This window comes from Conger conger, chromosome 19 (genome assembly GCF_963514075.1).
Source record: "Conger conger chromosome 19, fConCon1.1, whole genome shotgun sequence".
In the NCBI taxonomy this organism is placed as follows: domain Eukaryota; kingdom Metazoa; phylum Chordata; class Actinopteri; order Anguilliformes; family Congridae; genus Conger; species Conger conger.
In genome coordinates, this window is record NC_083778.1 from 21,524,579 (window position 1) to 21,536,500 (window position 11,922).

The 11,922-nt window shown below is 49.3% G+C and overlaps 1 protein-coding gene across 1 annotated transcript; it reads left to right on the forward strand.

The window, feature by feature from the left end:
- The first annotated feature begins 572 nt into the window (after nt 1-572).
- On the forward strand, nt 573-10,751 carry LOC133119201 (keratocan-like). Its single transcript, XM_061229685.1, has 3 exons — nt 573-705; nt 7,909-8,780; nt 9,346-10,751. Exons 2-3 carry the CDS (start codon nt 7,919-7,921, stop codon nt 9,513-9,515), a joined length of 1,032 nt encoding a protein of 343 aa, XP_061085669.1. The 5' UTR covers nt 573-705; nt 7,909-7,918; the 3' UTR covers nt 9,516-10,751.
- The last annotated feature ends 1,171 nt before the right edge of the window (nt 10,752-11,922 follow it).

Here is an 11,922-nt window from a genome sequence, read left to right on the forward strand (position 1 = left end):
ACGTCCCCACTCCTGCAGAGCCCCACTCCTGTTACATAAAGAGGCAGCGGAGACCCCCGCCCACCCCGGCGTTTCAGGCATGGCCCCCCCTCTCCCCGCCTCCTCTTACATTCTTCAGTCAGACATGCTGAAGCACCCCCCCCCCCCCCCCATCCATCCATCCCCCCCTCCCCCTGTCCCCCTCCCAGCCCCAGGGCCCCAGGACCATGAGAAACAGACGCAGCCCAGCCCAGTACAGCACCCGCATAAGGGTTAACCCTCTCCCCCCACCTGCAGGACCCACACTCGGGGGGGGGGGCTGGTTCTGCTTCCCCACTCGATTTTTTTCTCTCCTCTTTTATTTTTTATTTTTTTTAAGAAAAAGGCAGATGGAAGAGAACAGACCAATGGGCTGCCAATGCGTACACGCCCCCCTCCTGCAAAACTCCCATCCCCCCCCCACCCACCCACCCACCCCCCCAAAACATCCACCCTACCAGCCAGTGTCAAAGGTTCAGCCTAGAGGGAATTACATGCAAAAACAATACGAATGTAACAGGGCTGGCCCCCGCTCGCATGGGAAACACTGCAGTCAGCTCTGCAGCCGAAGCCCTGAGTCCTGTTCTCGCAGCCGGAGCAGAGCCGCCACGTTCAGCACGGGGGGAACCCCATCTCTCAGAGCGCACCTGACGGCACACCGCCGAGACACAGGCTCCGCACACGCAGGTAACGCGCCCGCACCTCTCCCCCGCGCGGAGCGGGGCTCCCCGCGCCCGCCGTGCCTCTCCGACACAGCTGAGGTTAGCGGCGAGACGTTTATAGTGTAGGTGTGTGCGTTTTCTACTCTTTTCCATCTCTGCTGGCAGCCGTTCTCTGTGCACCTCTGCACGGATGTAACGGGAGCACATCTGCATGGCACGCGTTTTATAGACCTAAGCACAGCTACTGCGGTTTGGAAACTCCAAATATAACGGTTATCGGGGGTGGTGAGAATCAGTGTCAGGCAGATAATTTCAGATTTTTGACACCTTTTGGTCGTATGTCTGAGGAGGACAAACATAGTCTTATCAACAGTTTGCCTGGTGAACAATTCAAGTCTCTGCATGTTCGAGGACTTGGAACAAAGCGGTGGACTGTTGTGCTGTGATTAAATCCAGGGGGTTTGTGTTCCCGGCTCGATTTTTTCTCAAGCTTCTCCCTTTACCCCGTTTGTGTTGGTGCAGTTTGCTAGAGGACACTTAACTTGCCTGACTGAGTGCCTGAATGCACGCGGGACGTGTGTGTTTTGCCGCTCTCCGCACGAGCGTGAATTCGCTGCTCCGGCACTCCTCTTGACCTCCCTGACATTTGCGCTCGTAACGCGGACAACACCGGGCGCGCTACCCTTTGTTCTCCGTCGCAAAAACAGACGCGGCACCGCAGAATGAACGACTCTCCCGCGGAGAGGGAGGCTCTGTGTTTGAGCAGAGAGCCCATGGCGCCGTGCGTGCCCCTCATGGCACTGGAACGGGCCGCGGTCCAGGGCGGAGGCGCTGAGCGGTGTTCGGGCAGCGCCGCGTGGAGCGGGAGCTGGCGATGCCCTCTGTGTCACTGCCACACGCGGCCCGGGCAGGAAATGACTGCTCTCCTACGTACGCGTCCACCCCCAGGGCCAGCATTTGTTTTCAATTGAACGTCGCTTTGATTTTTAGATTTTTCATGAAATATTGCACTTCAGCGACTCGAACTAATTCATCCCAGGTTCCTGCGTAGAATTGGATGCGTGTGCCTTTTTGGTTAACTTTATGTGAACATTTACATCCATTGTGCTACTGGTAGCATTTTGGATAACTTTATGTGAACATTTACATCCATTCTTCAACTGTTAGCATGTTGGATAACTTTATGTGAACATTTACAGCCATTCTGCTACTGTTAGCATTTTGGATAACTTTATGTGAACATTTACATCCATTGTGCTACTGGTAGCATTTTGGATAACTGTCTGTGAACATTTACATCCATTCTTCAACTGTTAGCATGTTGGATAACTTTATGTGAACATTTACAGCCATTCTGCTACTGTTAGCATTTTGGATAACTTTATGTGAACATTTACAGCCATTCTGCTACTGTTAGCATTTTGGATAACTGTATGTGAACATTTACATCCATTCTTCAACTGTTAGCATGTTGGATAACTTTATGTGAACATTTACAACCATTCTGCTACTGTTAGCATTTTGGATAACTTTATGTGAACATTTACAGCCATTCTGCTTCTGTTAGCATGTTGGATAACTGTATGTGAACATTTACATCCATTCTTCAACTGTTAGCATGTTGGATAACTTTGCATGAGCGATGGAATATAGGAATTCAGTGATGATGAGGGAGCACTATCAGGGCTTCAATAAATGCATCATCCTCTGAAACTCCCAAACTATGCTGCCATCATAGCTGAGACGAGCAGGTACGTTTTGTGCCTGAGACACACCAGATCCAGCCGTTAGTGTCAGCACAACACAGTCCGGTGCGCCGCCACCTCCAGACAGATGTCAGTCAGGAGAGTGAGGAGTTGAAGGAGGAGGGGCCACGCCCCACTCTTACGCATAACAGAGATTCCACAGCCCCAGGGGCGTGGCTAATCAGGCGAGGCCGTCGTCTGCTAAGCTGACAGGGGAATGTCACAAATCTTAGTTCACTGATTGGCCGGTCAATAGGTCACATCTTGTGTCCATCGCCCATCGATTTCTGTTTCTCTTTACGTTCGCGGAGGGAAAGCGTTTAAGCGAGCGGCTGCCGGAGGCTGCTGTCGTGTGAGGTTTCCGTCTGGTCTCTGCACAGTGTCAGCCGTGTGACTCTGATCGCTATCGACAGCGCTGATCCTTTTTCCGGGCAGGTAAACACAGCGTCAGTGGTCCCCAAATGAGACAGAAACCAGCACACACAGGGGGTCGTCGGCATCCAGGTTGGGAATCAACCTCTCTTATAACCTTTTTTTCAAAAACTATCTTTGAACACTTTTTTTACTCCATTTAGCGGAAATAACAATGTTTTACTTCATAGGGCCAGTTGACTGGTTGTCAGAAATATTAAATAATCATAACATATCTCTAGTCTCTAGCATAATCCCAAGCCTGCTCTCATTGGTAGAAAACAAGGGTTGCTCAGCCGCTCCGGAAATTTGAGAAATTGCCGACCGTAAGAAGTTCCCATCCTATTTCCCCGCTCCATGTTTGGGTTCAGGGAAAGGGCACAGCCAAAATCCGCCTGGAAACAGAATCCACAAAATCCATTACATGAAAAGATCTGAGTGTCCCAGAACAAGTTCGATAAGGAAGGTTAATTGCTACACTAACCAATTCGTCTGTTTGTTTTTAGTGAAAAGGAGATGTTACTTCTTTTTTTCTTTTTTTTTACTGGAAAAATCCTCCACTGGAATGTGGCCAATATGACAAACCAACCAGAGTTGGTTAATAAAGGAACTTCTTCTCACTGGAGAACATCAGATCTCCTAACTAGTAGCTACTTGCTACATACCCTCCTGTACCCATTCAACCAGCCTTTCACTAGCGTAGGGCAGTGAGACATTAGTCAGATATTTAGTATTGCCAACCTCACATGTTGCTCTCATATTTTTGATTGAGTACAATCTTGCTGATTTTAGAGTTGGAATGGTTCCTTCCTGTCCAGTTTTCCAGCTCTAGTTATATCTTGTCAGCATCGTGTGTCACCATGGCAACATGGCATATTATCTTGAATGTGCTGTGTGAATTTTGCACATTTGAAATGGCTGTCATTGTAGCTGGACCTGGAGAAATTATGTATTTGTATATTTATGATGTACATTTTTGGATGAGTGGTCACATATTTATACTGTCTGTCACCGTTACACTGCAAGAGCGTGAATCAAACGGATAATTTGTACTGGATCAATGCTGCAATCTACGTTTCACTGAACTTTGTACAAACATATAGTTTGGAAGCAGAAATAGGAGCCACAGTGTGGTCACAGCTCTGCTGCGTTCTCCAGCCTCTGCCTCAGACACACACACACACTACACACACATCCACACTACACACACATCCACACACACACACACACACATCCACACACACACACACACACACACACACATACACACACACACACACACACACACACACACACACACACACTACACACACATCCACACACACACACACACACATCCACACACACACACACACACACACTCACACTACACACATATCCACACACACACCCACCCACACTCTCACTACAAACACACACACTCACACACCCACACACCCAGACACACACACACACACATCCACACACACACACACCCACACACACTCTCACTACACACACACACACACACACACACACACACACTCACACTACACACACACCATGCACTACACATACACACATCCACCCACACACACACACCCACACACACTCTCACTACACACACACACACTCACACACCCACACACCCAGACACACACACACACACACACTACACACTACACACACACACAAACACACACTCAACACACACGCAGACACACACACACTACACCCAGACTCCAGTATCCACAGCAGCTGGAGCAGACACACCCACATTCCTCCTGTGCCGAGTTCAGTATCGCAGGCTCACATGCAAACACGGCACCAGCTGCAGTACGGCTTTCACACCACTGCGTGTAACCGAGTGTCCTCCCTTAGACCAACCGTAGCTTGCATGGGCCAAGCTCAACTTCCATTGAGCAGATTCAGAAACTTTACGTTTAAAATGACCGTAGAGTATTATGGGCGTTGACTGAACGGAAATGGAACCGGAGTCCAAAACTGCACTGTTCATAACTCGCACAGGGACTGGGCAGAGTTTTGGACTCCAAGAGATGCCTGGGGCCCACGCAGGTGCAGGGGTCAGAGGTTAAGTCCCATCGGTTAAATCCTGGAATAAACGAGCGTCAAATATACACTCACACAATCTGTGATTCAGATTTACATTTGCAAGTTAATTTAGCTTTTGAAGCAAACCCTGTGGACGAAACTCATTCTGTTAAAAGGGCGGCCACGTCTAGCAGGCACGCTCTTACCCCACGTACACCCAGGATACACTCACGTCATGAGCCTCGGTAAAAAAACCACGAGCAAAGTCACAAGAACCGAATGTGCAAATGTCCACAAGCTGCCCTCACTATCCGTTTGTAACGCCTGTTCGGAGAGCGTAGGCAGAGGGGCTGGAGGATGGAGTGAAAGCAGATTACCCTGCCATTACACCAGTGTCTAAGCATCCTAATGACAGAAGCTTCTGCTCGCTGTAAAACACCGCTCGTGTGTGTGTAAGCTCAGCAGCACATTCCCAGACACGAGCCCCTCGGTCCCCGATCTCAGCAGATCCTCAGGGATTAGGGCTCCTTTTCGCTTGCAGAAGCCAGTTACACTGGATTTACAGGCATTTAGATGAGCTGTCCACCGTCCGAGGAAATGAGAACACCCTGCTACAAAACAAGTCTGTCTCTCTCAATGTAGAAAGGTCTTGCAACCCGGCCACAGTGCACTGACGCTGCAAATGTTAAGACACTGACTCACTCGTGCTGAAAAACCAGCAGACCCTGTGGCCCTCCTGGACTGGACTGGACTGGTTTGACACCCCTGCTGTACAAGGTATAGTGTGCGTTTGGTACACTAGCTGTACAGGGTAAAGGGTACATTCAGTAAGCTAGCTGTACAGGGTATTGGATGTGTTTGGTTTGCTACCTGTACAGGGTATAGGGTGCCTTCTGTAAACTAGCTGTTCAGGGTATAGGATGTGTTTGGTAAGCTAGCTGTACAGGGTAAAGGATACATTTGGTAAGCTAGCTGTACAGGGTAAAGGGTACATTTGGTAAGCTAGCTGTACAGGGTAAAGGATGCATTTGGTATGCTAGCTGTACAGGGTAAAGGATGCATTTGGTATGCTAGCTGTACAGGGTAAAGGGTGCATTTGGTACACTACCTGTACAGGGTAAAGGATGTGTTTGGTAAGCTAGCTGTACAGGGTAAAGGGTACATTCAGTAAGCTAGCTGTACAGGGTAAAGGATGCATTTGGTATGCTAGCTGTACAGAGTAAAGGGCGCATTCTGTAAACTAGCTGTACAGGGTATAGGATGTGTTTGGTAAGCTAGCTGTACAGGGTAAAGGGTACATTTGGTATGCTAGCTGTACAGGGTAAAGGATGCATTTGGTACGCTAGCTGTACAGGGTAAAGGATGCATTTGGTATGCTAGCTGTACAGAGTAAAGGATGCATTTGGTATGCTAGCTGTACAGAGTAAAGGGCGCATTCTGTAAACATTCTGTAAATGCTTCTGTAAGCATTTGGTATGCTATCTTTTACATTGTATAGGATGTGTTTGGCATGCTAGCTGTACAGGCCATAGGGTGTGTTTGGCATGCTAGCTGTGCAGGCCATAGGGTGAGTTTGGCATGCTTGGTGTGCGTGGTCTGTGAGGTGTGCATGGTTAGGTACGCCAAGAACCCGGCCTGAATACCAGCTGTCAGGGTCTCTCTTTGATCGCGCCGTTTCAGTACTGAGATCCAGACCCAAAGAGAATCAGGTCCAGGTGTGAGCCAAAAACAAACACCTTGAATCTATCCTGGGTGCACGTGGTGGTTCAGAAAGGCTCAGCAGCCAGCGATGGGGCTGACGTTTGAGTTTGAGATTCAGCCGACACATTTTCTTGTTTGGATTGGGCAGGAGTAGGGACCATGTCCGCCCTTCGTACCAGTCAAGTGTGCCGAGTTTCGGGAGTTTTGATGTGGGGGAAGGGGCGTGGCCCTTAAGTGGAAGACAACAACACAGGGCTGGTTCTAGACAGGCTATAGATTCTATAGTTACAACAATAAGACTATTAGGCTGCAGGTTTCTACTTGCAAACTTTTACCAAAAGTAAGGTCAATTCTGACACCCGAGGACATGGAAATCTGTGTAATTTTGAATTATGGGCGTATCCACTCGATGTGATTTACAAACTGCTTGTAAAACTACTCATGTCTTGTTCAAGACTTGTTCAACGACTTGCCCGATTCAACAGTATATTCCCGTCAATGTTGGCAGCTGCACCAGCAAGAGCCCTTATACTGTACTTAAAATGTATATTCCCAATTTCCAGAGATTAACAGGAGGCGGGGACTACCACTGAAACTATAGGCTAAAAGACAACTTGCGTTCGCTGAGGCAAAGAGTGCAAATAGATGCAAATGAGTAGATGACCATCATGGCCGTCAAAAGAGTTTGTCAAAAAGTCACTCCTGACCAGTGCCAACGAAACCCCCCCAAGCTATCAGCCAACTATTGGGCATCTCTCTCGGGCACCACAATAGGACTTGGAACTGTACTTCCCTCTTGGTTCTTCAACGCACTTGTTCCTGCTTCTGATCTGCACTTTATTGTACGTTGCTCTGGATAAGAGCATCTGCTCAGTGACTGTAACGTAATGTAATGTAATCTGTCAGTTTGGTGTATTCCTTGCTTTGATCAGGTGTACATCGTCATGTTAGCAAAAGCTAACTCGGGAGAAAGTGCTAGGTCGGTCAGGACATGTGCACTTGGGTCTGGTGCGTGCTCCTGAAATTTTAAACACACCGTCACCAGCTGTTGGACCAAACAGATGAACTTCAGGCCCACGTGTAGGACAATAAGGCCGACCTGTTACTCTGAAGCACACAACCCCTGGGCCTCCTGCCTGTCTCTCCTTGTTTTTTTTTTACCCCCCAAAGAATGGGTACTAGATGGCAGACATGTCTATTGCTTGAGTGGTAAGAGGCAGCTGCTCCTGCTTGACTGAACACGGTGAGAGATGGGAGATGCTCCAATTTGTTTTAACCGGATCGGTGTGATGAGTGTCTCAGGGTGTTGTAATTGGTGTGTCCCTGCCTGTCGTCAACAGGATAAGCGTTATGATGGAGGCGTTCCTGGCGCTGTCCTGCCTGCTGCTGGCCAGCTCCGTGGGATCGCAGGACCTGTCGTACGAGGCCATGCTGCAGCAGCTCCACGCCTGCCCCAAGGAGTGCCGCTGCCCGCCCAGCTTCCCGCACGCGGTCTACTGCGAGAACCGGGGCCTGAAAACCATCCCTGCCATCCCGCCGCACACCTGGTACCTGTACCTGCACAACAACCAGATCGAGGTGCTCTCCGAGCAGGCGCTGCGCAACGCCACCGCGCTCCGCTGGGTCAACCTCAACCGCAACAAGATCACCAGCGAGGGCGTGGACGAGGGGGCCATGAAGGCCATGTCCAACCTGCTGCACCTCTACATGGAGGACAACCAGCTGACCGACATCCCCTCCCCGCTGCCGGCGTCCCTGGAGCAGCTCCGCCTCTCCCGGAACAAGATCTCCAAAATCACGCCGGGCGTCTTCGCCGGGATGGACCACCTGTCCCTGCTGGACCTGCAGGGCAACAAGCTGGAGGACGACTCGGTGACGGAGGAGAGCCTGAAGGGCCTGAGCGGGCTGGTCCAGCTCAACATGGCCAAGAACAACCTGAAGACCATGCCGGGCGGCCTGCCCCTCAGCACCACCCAGCTCTTCCTGGACAGCAACGCCATCGAGAAGATCCCCGTCGACTACTTCAAGGGCCTGCCCAAGGTGGCCTTCGTCCGCCTCAACTACAACAAGCTCGCCGACGGCGGCCTGCCCAAGGACGTGTTCAACAGCTCGAACATCCTGGACCTGCAGCTGTCCCACAACCAGCTGACCGAGGTGCCACGCTTCCCCCTGAGCCTGGAGCACCTCCACCTGAACAACAACAAGATCAAGAGTAAGTGCGCCCAGCAATCAGGGGCTCGGACTGCCTGGCCAAGAGACCGCGTTGACCGCTTCCCTTCTCTTCTCTTCTCCTCTCTTCTCTTCTCTTCTCTGCTGAGGGTATTACCTTTGCTCCAAATGTGTGCAGCTAAAGGGTTTTGTTGTGATTGAATCCAGCAAAGCCATTAGCTCTCTGTGCGGGGATGCACTTCACGGTCCAGATCTGAGCTGACCCGGCTCTGTTAGTGCTGAAAGAGCCCAGGGGTCCGAAGATGATGCAATATTACCCCCCCCCCCCCCCCCCACCTCATCACTCAGTTGCACCTCCCCTGCTTACTCAGGGGGCCATGGTCTGCCCAAAGCAGCCGCTTTAATTCTGCAGTCCTCTAGTACAACAGCACAGTTCAGTGGAGGAATTGCACACACAGGAGGATCAGCCTGGAAGTCCCATCAAAACTAACAGAGTGATAGTAATGGGAATGATTTTCCATTATGTTCAATGGGCTTTCTGAATAAGCAAATATATAATTTAAAAAACCATGGAAACAAAGTTGATAACGACATTGTTTGCATTGCAGGTGTCAACGGATCCGAAATCTGCCCGGTGCCCCTCAACGATTTGTACGACTATTTCGACGACAAGGGGCCCCGACTACAATACCTTCGTCTGGACGGCAACGAGATCAAGCCCCCGATACCGAGGGAACTGATGATGTGTTTCCACCTGCTTCGGTCCATCGTCATATAAGCTCACCTCACCTCACCTGTACCGCCACCATCGCCAGGTTTAGCCATTCGCAAAAGGGGGACACATCAAAATTAACGCATTCCACCCAGGAGCCGAGGAACGCAAGTGAAACGGAACATAACTGACTGCGTGACTGTGAAGACATTGAACACAGTCAGTCAGTAGCCCACAGTAAATTAGCATGATGTAGATACACACACACACACACACACACACGCGCGAGAGTGCAGTCCTGAGTTTGTTGACCACCGGTTGTGCCTGCTTGTTAATCCCACAGTGCTTCACGCCAGTTGAATGTTTTACGTGTTCTTACACAATGTTTGTACAGCTTGTTTGTGACCTCTGCACGAAGAAGTTACCTCTCTTCAAATGTCTTACTTGGCGAGTCTACAGACAAGGAAACGGTTTTCAGAAAAACCGTTTTTTTTTTTGTAATGCATTATTAGCATAAAGTGTTTTTTCTGTATTCTGTTTACATTGCTGGGTTTACTTTACAGTAATTCGGACTATGTATCAGAAACATCCTTATATCTCCTCCGTAGAAGTTTAATGGTTAATTTTCCACTGTTTCTCTTTGTTTCTTGGTGTGCTTCTTTTTTTTCTTATTGGAGACGTCTGGAGCTAAAACTGGACTTAGTTGATGGACTGTATCCTCCTGTTTCAAGCTCATAAGCTGATATCCCTGACGACTCATGTGATCTTTAAAATATTTAACGCTTCATCGGTGCTCCAAAGTCATCAGTTCAGCAGCCCATTTGAAAAAAAAAACAAACCCTGGGTAGCAAATTCATAAACTGGAACAAAGTTCTCTTCTGTTTTCATTGGCAGACGAGAGATGCCAATGTGAAGTTGAGGTGACCCATTTTATTGATAACAGTCCCATTACGTTGCAGTTTTGGCACATGTTATGGAAACATTACGATGGTGTTACTGTATGTACTGTGTATGGTAACGACATGGTTCAGAGGTGAGCATTGCTAGCTTTCTGACTGCATAACAATCTCACCACAAGTTCAGACCGCATTCTCACAGAGTACTATGAGATTTGCTGTTTTTTTCCCCCGCCATTTTGGGTTTTTTTGTTACTGTTGTTTATATATTTTCATAGTTTATGTGCTAATTGTAAGCCAAAATGCTCAGCTATTTTTCCCTTGTAAGTATCCAGAATATACTGTATGTTGAACGTTAGATCTGCTTTAAAGACGCAGTACAACAATAAAATATTGGAATACTTCTCGTCAGTTATTAAGGGTAATCATTTGTTTACAATTTGCTCGGCTTACAATCAATCACCGTCAGCATTTCTCCATTAAACTTAAACAAAGTCAATGCAGAGAAAAACAGCCCTGGTGTCCTGTGACTCATAGGATGTGTTGAGCTGTTGAGAAAATTAACAGGACATGCTGTGCTACAATTTGCTTTAAAATAATGTCTTGACCGGGTGGCCTGGTATCTCCTCTTACACAGCAATGCGCAGACGATGTCAGGACAGAGGTGTTGGGTCCGCGGACCACGTCACGTATCACAGCGCGAGGAAGGAGAGGGCGTGAGGATTGTGGGTCGGGGGGGGGTAATCCAGCCCTGTTGGCTTTGCTGTGCATGTGCTAGGGATTACTCAGAACCCCGGCGGACCAGCACCCAACGGGACCACCGTTGGTCCCAGCTGTGCATCTGCAGATACTGTGCATCTGGCACCAACACTGCGCTGGCAGTCTGATGGGAAGTTTCAACCCGGAAGGTTTGCGGTTTAAACCCCGGGTGTAACCACGATAAGATCCGCACAGCTGTTGGGGCCCTCGAACAGAACAAGGCCCTTAGCCCCACATTGTTCCAGGGGGGGGGGATTGTCCCCAGCCTAAGTCTAATCAATGCTAAGTCGCTTTGGAGAAAAGCTTCAGCTAAACAACTGTAATGTAATGGCGGTGGGCATTTAATGGCCGCCGTGTGCTGCTGGAGGCTCCAGACCACCCTCGCCACACCCAGCGAATCACAGCGTCCCCCAGTCCCTCTGGAACAAATCTCTTCCACTCCCAGGCACAAAAATGCACTGCACATGGAAGATCGTTCTCCCGGCACACAATCGGAGACACCACGCACGGCGCTACGCTGGAAGGATGCGCATATTTCAGCGGAGTGCACGTGTGGGGGAATGTGAACGGGCCCTCCAGAAACAGGTCGGCTCTTCGTCTGCTCTGATGGATCGCTCCCCCCATGATTAAAGAGCGTGTCTCTCCGCCTGACCGCCGTTTTGAAGTCTGGTCCTGCGGTGGATCAGAACCTCATGTTGAGGTTTTTTTTTTTGCGTGAAATAGCAAGAGCACAAATCAACTGAGAAGTATAACCGAAAGCCGCAGCAAACTGTGAAACTACTGCGAAGATCAGGGCAGAAAATCGACATCATTCACTT